The sequence below is a fragment of the Tachypleus tridentatus genome, chromosome 13 (assembly GCF_004210375.1).
Source record: "Tachypleus tridentatus isolate NWPU-2018 chromosome 13, ASM421037v1, whole genome shotgun sequence".
In the NCBI taxonomy this organism is placed as follows: domain Eukaryota; kingdom Metazoa; phylum Arthropoda; class Merostomata; order Xiphosura; family Limulidae; genus Tachypleus; species Tachypleus tridentatus.
In genome coordinates this window covers 152754784-152773589 of record NC_134837.1, presented here as the reverse complement: position 1 = coordinate 152773589, position 18806 = coordinate 152754784, and the positions used below count along the sequence as shown (strand labels likewise).

The 18806-nt window shown below is 32.0% G+C and overlaps 1 protein-coding gene across 9 annotated transcripts in view; it reads left to right on the top strand.

The window, feature by feature from the left end:
* The first annotated feature begins 1609 nt into the window (after nucleotides 1-1609).
* LOC143238301 (ankyrin repeat domain-containing protein 42-like) overlaps nucleotides 1610-18806 on the top strand; it is a 36305-nt gene continuing 19108 nt past the window's right edge. Inside the window, exons 1-8 of one of the 9 annotated variants that reach the window (XM_076478398.1) lie at nucleotides 1610-1809; nucleotides 2451-2654; nucleotides 5727-5834; nucleotides 7063-7182; nucleotides 10049-10184; nucleotides 13205-13417; nucleotides 14176-14316; nucleotides 16221-16370. In XM_076478398.1, coding sequence (XP_076334513.1) covers nucleotides 2499-2654; nucleotides 5727-5834; nucleotides 7063-7182; nucleotides 10049-10184; nucleotides 13205-13417; nucleotides 14176-14316; nucleotides 16221-16370 — 1024 coding nt within the window. In that variant the 5' untranslated portion in view covers nucleotides 1610-1809; nucleotides 2451-2498. Of the gene's footprint in view, nucleotides 1810-1852; nucleotides 1904-1960; nucleotides 2213-2425; nucleotides 2655-5726; nucleotides 5835-7062; nucleotides 7183-10048; nucleotides 10185-13204; nucleotides 13418-14175; nucleotides 14317-16220; nucleotides 16371-18806 lie in introns of those variants that run through there. The other 8 variants (XM_076478394.1, XM_076478396.1, XM_076478392.1 and 5 more) reach the window with 8 other exon arrangements.

The following is an 18806-nucleotide window of genomic DNA, read 5'->3' as shown; positions in this document are numbered from 1 at the left end:
AACAAGTTAACTATATAATAACTGTTATATCCAGTACCGACGAGATCTTTCCCCTCAATATCAGGATTTTCAAGTCGACTTGGATACGACATACTTAATAGTAATTGAAAAACTATTTATATTATTTATAAGACATTAAGAAACGAAAATGGCCGGGTGAGAACGAAGGTTAAAACCAATTTAAACGAGAAATAAAAAACAAACATTTTTATTCAAAGTAGGTAACATTTTCAAAGTGCAAACAAGAGTGTAGTCTTCAATGTTCTTTGGATTTCCCTCAGTAGATATACACTTTGAGGTGGAAACATTATTGTTATTGTTTAAAAATACCTTAAAGCTGCCTTTTTTCATTATATGTATATTATGGCCAATATTTGGCGAAGTGTCTCTCTGTGAGATATTCATGTCTTTTGGAGAATCTTTTTTATCTAAATTGGATTTCAGTAAACCTCGCAATGAAAGCAACACAAAACTGTAATTTCTTCATATTTTGAGATAAAATCCATGTTCATTGCAGAGATGCAACACGACGCATCTTTGTTGAATCGAATCCATATTTAACAGATTGTGCAGCACCACTTGGCTTCCACAGGTCAGGGTGTGATCTACAGAATAATGGTTGTGGTTCGCGAGCTACTTTCGGATGATTCATGGAAAAGTTGCATAACTATGGAAAGGGCAAGTCGGTAGACTGTATAATTTTCATTGTTCTCATTTTTTCACTTCAGGCGCTTTCCTCAATACTGAAGTTTTCTTGCACAGCAGGAAGAAAGTTACTCTGATTGTATAGAGTATTTTGTGCAGGCTCCTTAATCCTTGAGCTCAATGTCGTGGCTATAATTTGGATTCGTAAATTTACAGAAGACGTAAAAGTAATGCATTTTCTGAACATTGACTTTAAACTTAAAATAATTATTTAAAAAGATATTGGCTTAAAAACATTACAATTCCAAATTGATTTTAGGATGAATTTTTACAATTCAAAGCAGTTCTCCGGCCCATCGTGGCTAGGTGGTTAAGGCGATCGACACGTAATTCGAGAGCCGCGGGTTTGAATCTCTGTCGCATCAAACATGATCGCCCTTTCAGCTGTGGGAGCGTTACAATAAGATGGCCAATTCCACTATTCTTTGGCGGTGGGTGGTGATGACTAGCTGCTTTTCCTCTTGTCTTACACTGCTAAATTAGGAACAACTAGCGCAAATAGCCGTCATGTAGCTTTGCGCGAAATTAAAAAAGAAATAATAAAGCAATAACAGCGGCATTGCTTTTGTCGGAGCAAAATGTGTAAAATTCATAAGGTTGTGTGATTTGTAGAAAAAGATTGTAGGACAACAAGATAAACTGGTGGTTTATCTTGGCTGTTCCATCCTTTAAGCCAAATTAAAATTATTTTAAAATTTTAAATCAGCTCTTATCATTCATATATCTATCAAGCTTTCTTATAAACTCACTCAAATTTACTACCACCACAACACCCGAAGGTAACCTGTTCCATAGACCAACCTCCTTATTCGAAAAATAAAATTGTCATAGCTGAAAACGGCTTCTACCTTGCCTTAATCTATACTTGTGTCACTTAGTTCCATAATTCTCGCTGTTAAGTACGAAAAATGTTGATGTATCAATATTATCAATTCCGTTTATAATTCCAAACACTTCAAACAGATTCCCTCTAGTTCTGCTTTTTTAAAAAAAATACTTAAGAATCTTAATCCCTCCTCATATAACAACCTGAACTCCTCTGAACTTTATCTACCAATTCAATGTCTTTCCTATACAATGAAATTATAACATCTTTGGACTTCGGTAAGTTAAAAATAAACAAGTAAAAGAAAACAATATAGAAAGAATAAGCCAACGTTTGGTGGATTACTTGATGAGAGGCAAACTGAATTGGGCGGTAACTCTAAATTAATTTGGAAATGTATTTTAATATAGTGTCTAAACCTTAATGTTAATTCAATTATAAAATATTTTGAAATTTTTTCAGTATAATTTTATTTTTTTTGTAAAACCTGCGATAAGTGGATAGTTCTTGAATTTTATTTGGAAATATTAAGAAGTATGATGTTTCAAAATTACTTCATTAGGCCTAGGGTATTTTAACTTTTTATTTTCAGATATAATATAAAATAGATACAAATACACGGAAGAATAAGTATAATTATTTTCACTGCAATACATTACAACTTACAGGAAAGCTAAAAAAGTACGTATATTTAAATCTGATGCCAGATTTCTGTATTGGAGCTTTCAAAACAAATTTAAAAATATTTTCTGAGATAAAAGTAATAACTAGGAATTCAAAGTAGGAAAAAATTAGGTGTTAATTTAGAAAATGCTATTAAATAAAATTGATTTAAACAACATGCATGTGTATGTATATATTCTGTTCACGTTGCTTGCACATATAATTTTTCAGGTTTATAATACTTTATTGATAGCAGATACCTTCCGTGGATTGTTGTGAAGAAAATTTGCTCATACATTTAGTCATGCCTCTTCTACTTAGTGATTTTCACAAAGCAGCGGCTTCCGGAGATCTTGTAGCGTTGAATATTATACTAAAGGCTGGACACAATATTAATGAACAGGCAAAGCAGAACAGTTTCACTGCACTTCATTGGGCATCTTTATATGGACAGTTAAAGGTATGTTAAATACACAGTATTAGTTTTTTTAAACTGAACCTTACAGCATCTTGATTTATATATCATTTTATCCAGGAACATCATACCTGAAAGTTGTAGGATGATGGATGAGCACAGTAACCTAGTTCTCGCAAGCAAAATATGCTGCATTTACAAATGTATAGAATTATTGTATATATATATATATATATGTATATAATATGTTTGTTTTTGTTTTTTTAATTTTGCACAAAGCTACACGAGGGCTATCTGTGCTAACCATTCCTAATTTAGCAGTGTAAGACTAGAGGGAAGGTAGCTAGTCATCACCATCCACTGACAACTTTCGGGCTACTCTTTTACCAACAAATAGTGGGATTGACTGTCACATTATAATGCCCCATGGCTGAAAGGGCGAGCATGTTTAATATTACAGGGATATGAACCCTTGACCCTCGGATTACAAGTTGAGTGCCTTAACCACCTGGTCGTGCAGGTCCTAGTGGTTTATGAAATAAGGCATAATGTGTTATATAACATTGTACTGTGCTTTTATGATACTTTTGGACCTGTTCATCTATCTAGACTATCCCATTATCTAAACTGAACCAAGCTAAAAAGAAATGAATAACTGACAACTAATCCTTGTCATTCAAATATTTGTCAAGCCTTTCCTTAAACTTACTTAAATTTGTTGCCTCCACCATGTCTGAAGACAATCCATTAAAAAGGCCAACTACCTTGCTAGAAAGATAAAACTGTTTCAAATTCTTATATGAAGATGAATTCTACTCTTTCAAATGTTATATTTGTGTCTCCTAGTCCTGCTATTCCCATTATTGTGTTTTAAAAACAGATGATGCTTCAACACTCATATCTCCTTTAAGAGCCTTAAAACTCTCAATAAGATACTTTCTAATTTTTGGTTTTTTGAAATAAAACAATTTCAAGAAATTTTAACCAGTTTTCATCAGACAACTTTTACGCCCCAGGTATCATCCTTTTTTGGGCCATTTCTAATGAATCAATGTTTTTCCTAAGACAAGGAACCCAAGAATGAACACAATACTGAAAATATGGTCTAAACTTCTTCACCTTTTATTCAACCATTTTGTAGATACAACCTAAAATCCTATTCACCCTACAATTAGCAAAACTGTACTGCTTTGGATAGCTTAAGAAACTGATTGACTAGAACACTAAGATCCATTCTTAACACTGATAATGCTATTCCCATCAAAATTATAACCCAAATTATGATAACCCACATGCTTTATCTTGCATTTATTGCAATTAAAAACAGTATCTCATTTTGCCCAACTCATCAAATAAGCTATATATTTTTGTACAGCAACAGCATCCTCTCCATATCTAGCAATGCTCAAGACCTTAATATCATCAGCAAATTTAAGTAACATATTTGTAAGTCTTTCATTATTGTCATTGATTTAAACTAAAAAGAACAAAGGTCTTACCACTGAGCCCTGTCGTATCCCACTTGTGACATTAATTCATTCAAACTGAATCCCATTTGTAACAATATTTTGCATACTTTCACCCAACTACTTTTCTAAAAAATAGTCAATTTATTATCTGCACCATCTTTCTAAAGCCTTTTATATGGCACTTTATCAGATACACCAAATCCACACCCTTACCCTCATTTACATAAGCAGTAACTTTTCAAAATATCATCAAAAAATTAGTAAGGCAAGATATTTCCATAGTGAACCATGTTGGCTATCCAACAAAATTTTAAACTGCATTAAATGCCTTTGCAAAATGTCTCTTATCAGGCTTTCAAAAACAAAAACAAAACAACATTAGTCAACTTCTAATTTTTGGTATCTACTCACTATTCCAGGACCTGCAAGAAAATAGTGGCATTTCACATATTAAATTATTAACTTTGTTCAAAATGTTTAGGGACGTATCATCTGGTCCAGAAACCTTATCATTTTTAATCTTTCTAAATTTCTTTTAACAAACTGAAAATGAAGGTGTTAATTTTGTTTGATCTTGTTTCTATTGGAAAAATGCTCAGTATGAAGTATTGTGCTTAAATTTTAGTTAGTGAAAAGTGAAGAAAAAATAAAACTTGATAACCCAGCTATCTTGTAATCATCAATAATGAACTTTTTTATCAAACCTCTGAGGCCCCATTCCCATCATAACATTTTACATACCCTTAATATATTAAAAAGAATTCATTAGTGTTAATTTTAACAGTTTCAGTCAACATTTTATCTTCATATACTCTTTTTTTTTTAATATCCTAATGTTCTGTTTAGCCTGATTAAATGATCCATGAGCTTAAAAAATCTTAGTTTTTGACTTTGAATAAAACTATTTTGTAAAATTATCTATTTAGCTGTTTTCTATAGGTTTAAAATTCTAGTAAGTTTCTAATATATATAGATTATTGAGATTGATGTAAAAATATTTAGAAATAAATTCAAATAAATACTCCAACAAAAATTAATCTGATAATAGCTATTTGGCATTGGATTGTCATACTTATTGTAGTTTAACTTTGTGTATACCTCTTGTTTGTTATAGAAGACATTCCAAACTTCATTATATCCAAAAAGGAAAAGAGGGGTGATCAAGTTTTTATTCTAGTTTAATTTTTTTAAGCCTCCATCAAAAATAGATGTTTTGTATTTTTTAAGACTCAACATAAGTTTATTCTTTTTATTAGTAAGTCAATTGTACCAGTTTTAATATAAGTGGAACACATTAATGCATAATTGGAGTTGTAGAATTTAATAATGCTTTAGTTGGTCTGTATATTTTTAACTGTTTACCAAATTACAAAACGTTAGGAGCTGGGGATCTCTAAGGATTTTGTTTAACTTTGAACTCTGATATATGATGTACGAATTATCATAAATCACATATTTAATATTTGCAGTACTTTTGACATTTTCAGATTTAATAATGCTATATCAGCAAATTTTGTGAGATTAATTTGGGACTTTTTCTAATAATTTAAATTTTTTTGTTGTACTTGATATAATAAAACAGTTGACTGTTATAATGATTTATATGTTGATATATGTATATATACACTGCTCATACATCTCATGTTAGAGTGTTCAATGGCTCTTATGGTCCAAAATTGATCCTTCAGTTAGTAGTTCACAAGGATGGACCCCTGCACACATTGCTGCTATCAACGGTCATCACCTTGTACTTGAGGTAAAACTAGATTGCATATTTGCATATTATTGTAAAAATAATTAATATAATGTTTTTATCCTTTCACAGATATGCATTATTGTGCACAACCTGCCTTTATAACAATAGTCCAACTAATTTATAACATGCATATAAATATATATAATGAGAATCTTTAATTAAATTAAAGGATAGATAAACATGTTTGTTTCATTAAAAGCCATTTCTCTAACCATGTTTTGTTAAAGACAAAAATATTTTGAAAAAAAAGGAAAGGAAATTTATTCTAAATCTTTAAAAACTTATAGTATGAAGATGGTAAGGATTGTACTTGACACAGGGTAATTTAATGGATAAAAAATTACCATTGTGATGTCCATTAAACTTGAAGAAAAAATACTAAGTAACACCAAGAAAAATATAGATCTGTCTTTATTTGTGTTATTAGCAAAATGCTAGAATCAACATAAAAAATTCATTGAGAAACAAATTTGGAAAACTAGAATTTAATAAACAAAGTCCATCATAAGCTGTTTGTCAGCTTACTTGTAGTGATGGTATATTTAACTTTCAGAATACCTTTTATAAGGTATTGTACAGAAGTGTAATTGGTAAACCATATTATTATGAAATTGATGATAAGACTTACAAATACATAAAAAATAAGGTATGTGGTATCCCTAAGGCATATCTTTTGGGGCTTTTTTGTTCATTGTATATGCTATCAATTTAGTTATCTTCCTGAAAGTATTTTTTCTGAATTTTTTGATGATACTTAAATACTTGTAAGGGTCAATACTTTTGACATTTTTGTATTTAGAAGGATGTGAAAAACCAACATGAAAAATTAACATCAAAATGTATAAAATGATGTATTTGAGGCATGCAAACTTGAAAAGAACATATTTCTTCAGTGAGTAGCATATTGATCTTGTGGAAAAGGAGAGAGATTTATATGTGGTTACTGATAAAAGCTTTAAGCTTTCAGATGCATGTATAAAAAAAAAACTGACCTGTTATAAACATTCTGACTTTAAATAAATAAAAAAATCTCAACCAACACCAGCCGTTTTACATATATATTTTTCTCTACAAGTGGGTTTTCTTGTCATCACTGATTATTCTGACTAAGAATAAGGTGTTTGTAGCCATGTTGAGTTATAATTAATTATATTTGTCATAAGAAATTAACAATATAATTTCTTCATTTAGATGTATAGTAAATTTTGTTAATGTCTGAAACATCTAGATCTTGAATAATTTTGGAGTTCTGCTGGAAAAACTGGATAATCATGGAAACAGTCCTCTACATCTGGCAGTCACCCATGGACGGCTTAATTGTGTATTGACTCTATTGAGATGTGGAATGGTAATCAGATTTATAATTGTCTTGAAGTGAATATTCTAATAGTAGAGAGTGGCTGTTTTTCTTCTTGCACTCATTTAATACTTATTTCTTCACAATTTCATAATTTAAATAATATTGATATTATTAATATATTTGATATATTGTTTATTAATATTGTGTGAAGTCCTGACCAGGCACTTGTTTGTTAATTATGTTTTGGTAAGTGTTGAATTTATTTCTTTTATTTCTAAGACTTGGCATTGTTGAAAAAAAATGTTTTTTGTTGTTGAACCTTGATTGTGGCAGTATTTTCATTTTAGACCATTACACTACTGAAAAAACATGTAGAAATAATATATGTAAAAATGGCTGGTATGGGTTGAGAATATTTTTTATGTAGAGGAGCGAACAACATTTCAACCTTCTACACAAAAAATTTTCTCAACCCATACCAGCCGTTTTTATATATATATTTTTCTCTACAAGTGGGTTTTCTTGTCATTATGGATGTAGAAATAATAATAATATCAGTATTTTTCTTAAATTCAGTTTTCTAACTTATTATAGAGAAACTTCTCATAAGGACATTTCTCAAACCCACAGAGATCCAGTCTTTTCTCCACAGGCATTGTCTTGTTTTCTTTAAATGCTGCTGGAGTTGCTCTGATGATGAGTAGTGTCACTTCCATTGCAAATCACATGGTTGATTTTATCTTACATTCTTTATCTCATACTTAAGACTCATGAACTCTCACTTCTGTAGGTTCTGCTGAGTGTTTTTGTATGAGTTTCACCAACTTCTTTTATTGTCAAGCTCAGTCCTCTGTCCTTTATTTTCTTGTCCTTTGTGAGACAGATGGGTTTTTCTTACAAAGTAGTCTTTTTTCTGGCTTTCTTTTGTCAGCCATCCATCTTTGAAATTTATCACCAGTAGCAGATGGTTTGTTGATGTTGATCCTCTTGCTCTACTCTCTTCCTCAAGGACATTAGACTCTTCCTCTTCGTTTTTTAACCTGACTATTTAAGAGTAGTCATCTGTTTTTACTATTAATAATTAAAAAGAGGCTTTTCCAAAGATCTTCCATCGTTTTCCTGACTGTTCTTTTATTTCTTCAGTTCTTATAAATCCAATTGGTTTTGTCGTCAAGTTCATCTTCTTCACTGAAACCTCTGTTTATTTCTTAAAGCTCTGATAAATCCTCCATTTGTATCTTTTGTCACTGTTTCTTGTACAATTTTTCTATAAAGATGTATCTTCTTTTCTCTTTGTCTCTGATCTTAAATATTTTGATTATGAAAGCCTCCTTTACTTACCACCTACATTGGTTGATTTTATTTCCTGAAAGCTCCTTCCTCCAGTTTAATCTGCCAAGTATGTGGTTTGTGTATGTGTGTTGTCTTAGAGCAAAGTCACATCAGTGCTATCTGCTGAGTCCTCCGAGGGGAATCAAACCCTTGATTTTAATGTTGTAAATCCATAGACTTACTGCTGTACCAGCGGGGGACCTATGACATAATTTATGAATTTCTGTGTTTTTATGTTGCTATAATCTCACAATGAAACATGTTTACCTCTGCTAGGTGGCCACTACTAACTCACTTTTTAAACTGGAGAGGCAATATATGATTTAGCTCATGTATGTACAAGAAAAACAAGACAAAAATAAACTAAAATTCAAAAGCAAAAATTTTAAAAGTATTTTTTTTTCTGGCAAGTGTTTTCTTTTTTATGTGTAATGTATATAAGAGTGTTGCTACAGTGGAGTGACATGCACATTTATGATTTATTTACTGTTGTATCTCTACTTTGTCTGACATTATGGACCTTTCACTTCTGTATTTGTGACAACACCCTTGGAAAGAAGTTCATTTTTTTAATTTCTTCTTCATTCCCTTCTCCATCTTCTCATTGTAAAGTTCTAGCTGTTTGTTCTGTAGAAAGATAGAAAGCATTTCTGAATTTAACATTTTCTTATCTGAAAATATGTTTTAAAAAGGTACTCATCTATCCACTCGTATCTCTTTGCCATTTGCGGCATTCCTCTTCTTACTTGTCAACAATGACCATTTGCTATTACACAAAGAGCACAAGGGAAGTAATGCACATGGAGGATGTGTTGCCCTTTTATTTGGTAGAGAGTTATAGTCTATTGCTGATTGCATCATAGAATAGCATGGTACATGTTAACTGTGTAGAGGTGGAAGATTTATTCAGGCACTTGAAATGTCCAAAAACTTTTCAGCAATGGTGCAAGGTATTGGCTATCTATATCTCAAGATGGCTGGTATGGGTATTAAAACTTTTATTACAATAAAGTAGAGAACAATGTTTCAACCTTATTAGGTCATCTTCTTTGTTAACATTTTTTTCTATTTTATTTTAGTAAAAGTGTTAATACCCATACCAGTCATCTTGAGATACATTTTTACTTCAAGTGAGTTTCTTGTCGTCACATATTAGCTATCTGCTCTATGGAAAAATGAGTATTCATCTGAAATACATTTTAAGTAAGGAAAATGTTAACTTTTATAATAAGAATATAACCACAACATAGTAATACCAATTAAAACAGCAGATAGTTAAAAAATTCATCAGTAGTCAGATGTTCTTGTAAGATAATTACATGAATATTATAAAGAGTTTCTTAAAAACACATGCTGGTTAATTTGTGCATCGTAATGTTAATGTGGCCATTTATGCACAAACAAAAATGCGTGTAACATTAATTGCCTGAGAAGTATATCATTTAAGACATTCATACAGAGTTTTTCTCTCCCACTATTTAATCATTTGTTTACAAGAGCAGTGGTTCTATAACTTGCTATAGAAGTATTGGTAATAAATGTTTTTAATTTTAAAAACACAACTAATTTTTACCCATGACAGAGTCATAAGACCCAGAATGAAAGGGGATGGACACCAGTACATACTGCTGCATTTCATGGGCGATACCCATGTTTACAGGCTCTCTACAAATGGGGTGCATATTTTAATAGCCTTGACAAAGAAGGCAATACTGCAGGTGAATTTTATTTTGTTTTTCTGTTGTACCTAAAACAACTACAAACTAGTGATACATAGCTATAAAACATTTGTCTAAAATGTTATCAAATGTATTTCGACAATGAGTTGGAAATTTCTCTGAAACATTTGTGCTATAATATAAAGATTCTCTCTTATATGGTGACTGAAGACCATTTACTTATAGTTAGTGGCTGATACCTTTCTGAAATAAGTACATTTTGTTTATAAAGGTAAGATCACAGGCATAAGTCTGTTGAAGTGATTAAATAATTGATATCTTAATTAATGATTCCTATTCTTGGCTATTTAGTATTTGATGCTTGTCAGTGTAACACATTATAAGCCCATAAAATATTTAATGCTGCAAAGGACCATTTCAAAACATATCCCATAGCTTCAAGAGAACAATACTCCTATGTGCCTCTTATCTTGTCTTACAATTCAAAATATGAATCTGTATTTTCTTCCTAAACTGGATGTATATTCTTTTATCCCACCTGTCTATATTGGTTTTAACTTTTTTTATTTAGAAATTAAATCTCTTTTCAATTAATACCCAAAAAGAAAATATATTTAAAAACATGTACTAGCACTATGATAAATGATAATACAGTCCAAAACGTTCATTGAAATTCACGTGTGAGTAACCATCATCATTTTTGATTAACAGAGGTCAGCAAGTAGAGTAAAATATTCAAAACAAAAAAATAAATTTGTTGGATTTAGTATGACTGATGAAAAAGAGAACTAGCTACAATATAAGGTCTTATGTTTATATCTGTATACTTGCAGACCTCATTTGAACAACATGGTTAAAGGTGATGTGGTATTCAGAGGCGTAACTATGTACTTAACATGTTAGCAGTCACAGTGTTCCAAACTAATATGCCATAGGATAAATTTGGCTTTGAAACATAATTGTCTGTGACCCACCAGTGTGTTGTGTAGTCCATAACTAAAAGTCTGTTGTGACTCGCCAATGGGTCACATGGCAGCCGACATGTTAAAATATTTGGGACTTTGGCCAATAGCTTTTGGAAATATTTAGCATTTTGGTATGATATTGATCTTTCAAGACAGCAAATGGGAATTTGGGGCATGGATTAAGTGTGCTAATACTTAGCTGTGCCCCTGGTTGTTTTTTGGAAACATAATTTAATGCTATCATTGTACGTAGGTGTATATTTATTACTATTAACATAATATAGCAGTAAAAGTATTGAAATATCTTAATTTATGTGGAATTTTGTACAATAGCTTTAAAATGCCAATACTAGTCTTATTTTTCAAGCTTTTCTCTATTTCAAATATGCCTGAAATAAATATTCCTAATACTGATTTGTTTTAAAAAGACAGTAAGCTAGTGCACAAGGAGAAATATGTTTTCACACAAACATGTTTTACAGAAAAAATTACTCTTTACTGTTACCACCAATCAACTATATTATACATATAAGAGGCTAATGTTCATCTGCCTTCAAAACTTCTCCTGCACTTAAAGTTCAGTTCATACGAAACTTCTTATAATTTTTCATGTCATAAGAGGAAGTTCCTAGCATACAATTGGGTCTCTTTTTAACAAAGTTTAGTTAGTACTTGTGCCCACTTTTTTAAGAAATAAGTCAATTTTATATTGCACCAAAATAAAAAATGTTATGAAATGGACCCTCGTTACAGTTAAAAAAATAATAGGACTTTATTTTTATAACATTTTTTTCTTAATGAAGAAATGATACTTGTTTCTTTTTTTAATAATGTACATTAATTTTTTACATTTATTATTGAGAATGAAATCATTTTTTCAATAACATTTTTACAACTGTGGTAAAATTAATTTAATGCAGAATTAAAAGTGAATTTCCCAAGTTGAGAATCATTGTGATATTTCAGAAGAAAAGTGACTTTTTCTTCCAGAGAGTCCAAGGATACACTATGAATTGAATTGTTCTGTGACCAAAAGAATCGCATCTTTCTCATGGGGTTTGTAACATATATATTTACAATAATTTTGTAGTAACTCGATCATTATAAGATACACAAGTATTATTTGTTCTTCAGTGTAAGTGTAAAATAGTGAAAAACATCAAAAACCATAAAGCCAAAAATGGCTAAATGGAAAAGTGATTTATCACAGAAGTCTGAAACTTTTAAGAAAGGCAATGAAATATCAGGATGCAAGTTACAAAAGGAAAGTTAGGCTTGCTTACCAAGTTATGAAGCATAAATCCAATGAGAAGAAACCATGAACAACCTCCCCCCCAAATACAAAAGCACATCAAATTGCTCACTACAATACAGTTAGAATCAATCAGGAACAGTTTTGTGACAAAGAAGCTTGTCGAGGTCCTAACTGAACACCTGCTGTGGGTGGAATTTGTGTTAGTGTATTATATTCTTTAAGTCATTTTCAGGAAATATTTGGGCAAAAATTAGCAACTCACTCATTTTATTTATTTATGAATGGTGTAAAGGTTTCAGTGAGTAGAACTTCATTGTTATTTTTGGACTTTATTATGCATGTAAAGTTGATAAGGTTCAGATTCAAAGCATTCCAGTGGTAGGTTTCTGTATACTGCATCTCTGCTTCTTACTTATTATGAGGAAAGGTGAACAATTGGTTAGAAAGATTATTTAAGGCATTGTATCTATGCTTTATTAAAATGTATTACTTTAAGTCACATCATTAATTTTGAGCATCAGCTTCTCACCACAATGTATGAAGTATAAAAAATATTTATCTAATAATGATATGTAAAATTTGAATTTATCTTTGTGTTTAACTTTCAATGGTTTTAACCCCATACATGCTCTTTAGGTAAAAAATAGATTATTCACTGAAATAAATTTGGTTCTGCAGGTGTGAGAACTAAGATCTTGATGAAAGTTAATAAAAATAAAAGGTGTAAATAATGCTACTTGGAATGTATATATTTTAGTATAGTTTTTGTGCTACTGGAGAATATGATCAAGTAATTTTGATAAATACATTTGGTACATTTTTTAATTTAATGTTCACAGTCCATCTAGCAGCCATGGAAGGTCATGTGGAATGCTTTCGCTTTCTTGTCAAGAACCTGCTGAAAACCAGTATGTCACAACATCCATTAAAAGCAAGAAATGTCGTAGGACTCACACCACAAATGTTGGCAGAAAAGTTTTACAGAAGAAATATTGTTGAATGTGCAATAGAAATGGAAGCAAATAAGGAAAAAACACTTTGTGAAGTTCATGGTACATAAATGAATCAAAGCTGTTTCATTAGTCTGTATGCTGAACAGATTTTTTTTGTTTGTTTTTGCATTCAGTCTAGTAACCAATCTATGTGATGCATATACAGTCTTCATGTAGTTTTAGTTACAGATCATTTGCAGTACAAAAGTGTATTGGATGAGGAAGTTTGTGTTATTTGTTTAGAGTGTTTAAGATTTCTGTAAAATATTTCTTTTTACAAGTATACTAGGGAAAAAAATCTTGGATAAACCTGTTGATCACAGACAAATTAATTCGTGTGCAGTATATTGTTATTTTATTTTTGTTTTTTTTATAGAGTCAGAATATCTGTTTTATTTATCTATGCAGTACAGTATATTTCCTTAAATAATTGCTGCTTTAAAAAATATTGATGGTGGTGAACGTGAATAGGTTGTAATTCATACATTGATTGAACATATACTGAGAATTCTGTTTTTCATTCCCAAGCGTTTCTTCCATTCACATGACTATGTATATACATGTTTAAATCATCTAAGAAACATTTTTAAAATCTTTTTTTACATATTTAACTGAAAACAATTGTACAACTCATTCATACAGGTATATACATAAATTGTTTTAATAACTGGTATATGAAAATACAGGAGGTATTTTTAATTTCAATAAAATTATTTATATCGTATATTAGAATTAGAAAAAAATTATTAAAAGTAATTTTAAGTATCAGAAGTGTGAAAATATTTAAATAATTTGGGATTGATTTGGGTTTGGAAAAGAGTTTGTTTTTACAGATCCACCATACCCAGCTCATGATGCTGCATACCAAGGTGACCTTCAAAGATTAAAGTTGTTAATTGAACAAGGCATTTATGAGGTTGACGAAAGAGATAAATGGGGTTCAACTCCTGCACATAAGGGTAGGATAAAAATTCTTATATTAATATGTTTTGGTTTATCCTTCTAATAAAAGTTCATCACAGTTTTATTCCATGGTCAACTGTGGAACAGACAGAAGTGTGGAGAACTGTATTTTTATCTGTGATTATTAAGACAGACTAGGATTCAACAAAGAAAGAAATGTTTTAAACTTGATTGCCCTTACTTTTCTGTTTTATAGAGATAAAGTGAAATGGTTGTACATTAAGTTAGAGAACATAGTGTAAATAATCTTTGTTTTTGTAATATACATCATACTTAATGAAACTTATTTGAATAGATGGGAATTGCCTGTTCTAGAAACACAAATGTATAGGGCAATGTTTTGAAATTTTTCTGCCTTCAAATCAGTGTGTATAGGGTGTAGACTGTCTTTATATTATTCTGGTGGATTGTGGAGAATGTGTTGTGATTAGTTGGTTTATATCTGTTGGTGAAATGATTTATTGTAAATTCAGCCAGAAACCTATCGGTGAGAAACACAAAAACGTAATTTATGAAATTCTGTGTCCTAGCAATGAAACATACACAGGAGAAACAGGAAGAAAACTCATGACAAGAATAAAAGAACATAAAAACAGTAAAAGACTGATAAAAACACAAAATTCAGCCATTGCAGAACACACTGCTAACTGGACACATAAACTGAGAAATAAGCTGGAATCATTGACACAAACAAATTCTGGGAAATAAGAAAAATTAAAGAATCATTTTATGTTAACACAATAAAACCTTCACTAAACAGAGATTCTTGATTAGAGGTGAGTATCCTGTGGCTACCATTGTTTAAATCCACAGGAAGCCTCTCCACCAATCAGAAATGGATAAACAAACCAATCTTAACATGCTCTTTACATTCCACCAGAATAATATAAAAACTGACTATACCATACACACACTGACTTAGGACGAGGTGTACTGGTCTACATGGTCTGGGCCTTTTGGTGTCTAGATCTGCTGTTAATGACTAGTTAATTAATTGTCAGATTAGAAGCTCCAAAACACTTCTTGTCAAATCACCGTCAAAGAAACAACTGCTCTTTTGACCTTCTTCACCATTTTTCATCATGCCTGAACTATGAAAAATCAACTGAAAAACCAAAGAAACCATTATTAACTCATCAAAGTTATCGAAAATGAGAAAAGGACAAAAAGAAATAACATTAATTTCTGAGCACCTACAAGATTTCTAATATACCTAAAATAACTACCAAGTCTTCCAGCTAACACACACTGACTTGAAGACAAAAGGTGGAAGACTTTTAAAATGTCTTTAAAAATGTCAATGTTTCATTGACTTTCACTTTCTCAAGATTTCTTTTACATAAATAACAAACACCTTGAATAAGAAGTGTTATAAATTTTTACTTGTTATTTGTAGATAAAATTGTACACTATGTATATATTTAAAAGTCTGCATGATTGCATTCTGCTTGCATACATTAATTCTGAACTAAAACGTTATTTTCTGCATTCTAGTTAAATTATAATAAAATGTTTATAAGCTAACACACAAATAATTATGATCAAGAATTAGACTGAACTTTTTGCCATTAAATACTCTGTACACAGTTTCAAATGAGTTTTATCACTAAGTTAATGATTAATATTAAACAGGGTTGTGTTTTATTTTGCAGGTACTTTTATAAAATATCTTGAGGTTTCAGTTTCCATTGTAGTTTAACCAAGGGATATTATTTTTTTGTAGCACACAGTTACTGAAATTTTGATAGTTACTCACTGTTTGAACATTACATAAATGATACAGCTATTTTGAATTCTATATCAAAATATTATATTAAACTGTGCTTCATTAAAATAAGATTATAAGAATAAGTGAGAAGCTTTATATAATGTCTTTTTTTTAAATCATTCTATTTTACAGCTGCTGGACAAGGACATGAAGATTGTTTACATTGGTTGGTAGAAAAAGGAGCTGATCTCAGAGCAGTTAACAATGCAGGAGACACACCACAAGACATCGCTGTAAGATTTGCTCAGTGGAAGTGTGCAAGGCTTCTTGGTGTACCCATAGGTATGTTTACCACACATTTAACATAGCCATGCAGCATGTTTTCTAATAAATTAAAGTACAACTTACTTCTGATACCTGTATATGCTGTGACTTTGTTTTTAATAGGTTGGAGGAAAATCATTTTATAATTCTTCACATGCAAAAATTTCTGGTTTTTTTATCACCATGAAATGTTAATAAGTTGTTTACTTCATTCAGTGCAGAAAATCAGGAAATTTATAATAATTTGTAGATGACTTGTGGTGTTTTGAATTCAATAGTTTATTTTGTTTCTGTTATGGATTTTAGAAGTTACTGAGATGTTTATTTTCTGGCAGTCAGCTTTGGTTTGAGAAATAACCATTTTAATAAAAAGACCATTTAAGAAGACTGATAAGAGGTACTTTATACAAATTTAAATATATAGACATATTTATTTATTCTTAAGTGGCCAAAAGTAAAATGAAAAAGGCATCCACTCTATAACCTAATGCCCCTTGGTGTGGATTCCTGTGCGTAGTGAGGGACCTTCCAGGGAAGATTCTATTCCTGTAGTTTACCTCCTTTGGGATCTGAACATCTACCCATGTGTTTGCCATGCATGGTGACCAGTGAAGGGAAGAGAGGATCCTGGCAGTTGAGAGGTCCAACCCTAACACACCACTTTGGCCTTGAATTCCTGTAGATGGGCAGCCTTGGCATGGCCCTCCTAGGTTCAGTTGGCTGGTCCACTTGGACTAGGGTCAACAAAGTACCAGTGTTGGGTGTTCTCAACAGGTGTTGTGGACATTGTAACTGATGCTGGTGTTTGGGTATAGTGCTCACAAAACCCTGGCATTGCTGCAGTGGCTTTGTTTGGCATTGTAGTGTGTGCTATCATAGGGCTCCATGGTGGGTGGGGTCATTGGGCACTGAAATTTCTTTTTTTTTATAATGGATCCTCCAAATAAAAAGTTAAATAAAATAGTGAAAAAACAGTCCATAAGTAAATGATTACATCTTGAAGATTCTGAGCAGCGATCTTCAACATCTGTAACACCTATACCTCTTTTTTATACACTGTGTTCTCTTTCAGACAAACATTTACATTGGACTAGAGTTGCTGGCTCTTCAGAGTTGGTAAAGAAGCTTCGCTCTGGTAACATATTGGTGGAAACATCCACATCTCAACACAGTGAACTCCTCTTGCATTCAAAGGCGATTAGGGATATACCTATTGCAGTTACACCTCATGCTACTTTGGATTTGTCAGGAGGAGTTATTGTTGAGAGGGATTTGAATAACATCCCTGAATCAGAGATTCTGAATGGTTTCTCCACCCGAGGAGTTTCTGCAGTGATGTGTATCTCCACTTGCAAAGATGAAATTATGATGCCGACCAATGTCCTCATTCTGACATTTACATCACCATGTCCACCTGCCATCATCAAGTCAGTTTATCTAAATTGCAAGGTATGGCCATACATTCCAAACCTTCTCAGATGTTTCTAGTGTCAACTGTTTGGTCACTGCAATGAGCACATGTCAAGGAACCATGATGCCTGTGAGTGTGAAATGGATCCTCATTGCATCAGTTGCAATGGCTCTCACCGATCCTACTTTTGTTCTTGCCCTAAATGGTTGGAAGAAAAAGAGGTGCAGCATTTGAAAAGGATTCAAAACATTACTTACCTTGAGGCTCGAAAGTTGTTATTCACCACTTCATTTTGGATGTATGCTGCTGCACTTCATTCCACTACTACAGTTGGAGTGCAGATGGATTTCTCTCTGCCTTCAAGAGAATCGTTCTCAAACCTAATGAAAAGTCTTTTGACCTCCATGGTTAAAAAAGTTGATGAATTATCTTCAAGACCCATCTCTGTCCCTAACATACATTCCAGCAAACCCTAAGATCCACTTCCTTTGGTTCTGGGTATGGGCATTTCCTCAGGCACATCTTCTTTCCCCATCCCAAGGTGCAAAACGATCATTCTGTGATGTCCTCAGTCACTGGAATCCTCTTTCAACAGCAAAGACCTGCCCATTTGAACCAGGGCAGGATCCACAGTGGTTGACAGACCTCCCTCAAATAAAGACAATAAAGAAAAAAGATGTGGTAGTAAACAGAAGGGCTCTCCACCCAATTCGCCTACACATAAATAAATATAACCACCTTGATGCAATGGAACTGTTGAGGTTTACATTCTAATCTGGGTGATATCGAAGCACTGATTGTTTCCTACCATCCTGTATGTCTTTCCTAACAGTAAACATTTCTGAAACCTGCTGACACAGTCACCTTTTGGTGGTTTTCTTTACAAAGAAATGACAGGCTGTGTAATGGACGAGTGCATGAAGGGGTAGCACTGTTGGTTGATCAGCATGGACCCAACCCTGTCTTTGCCACTCAACACACCCTTGGAAGCTGTACCCATCTGTATTTTCTTGGGTCGTACCATTACTGTTTATTCTTTCTAT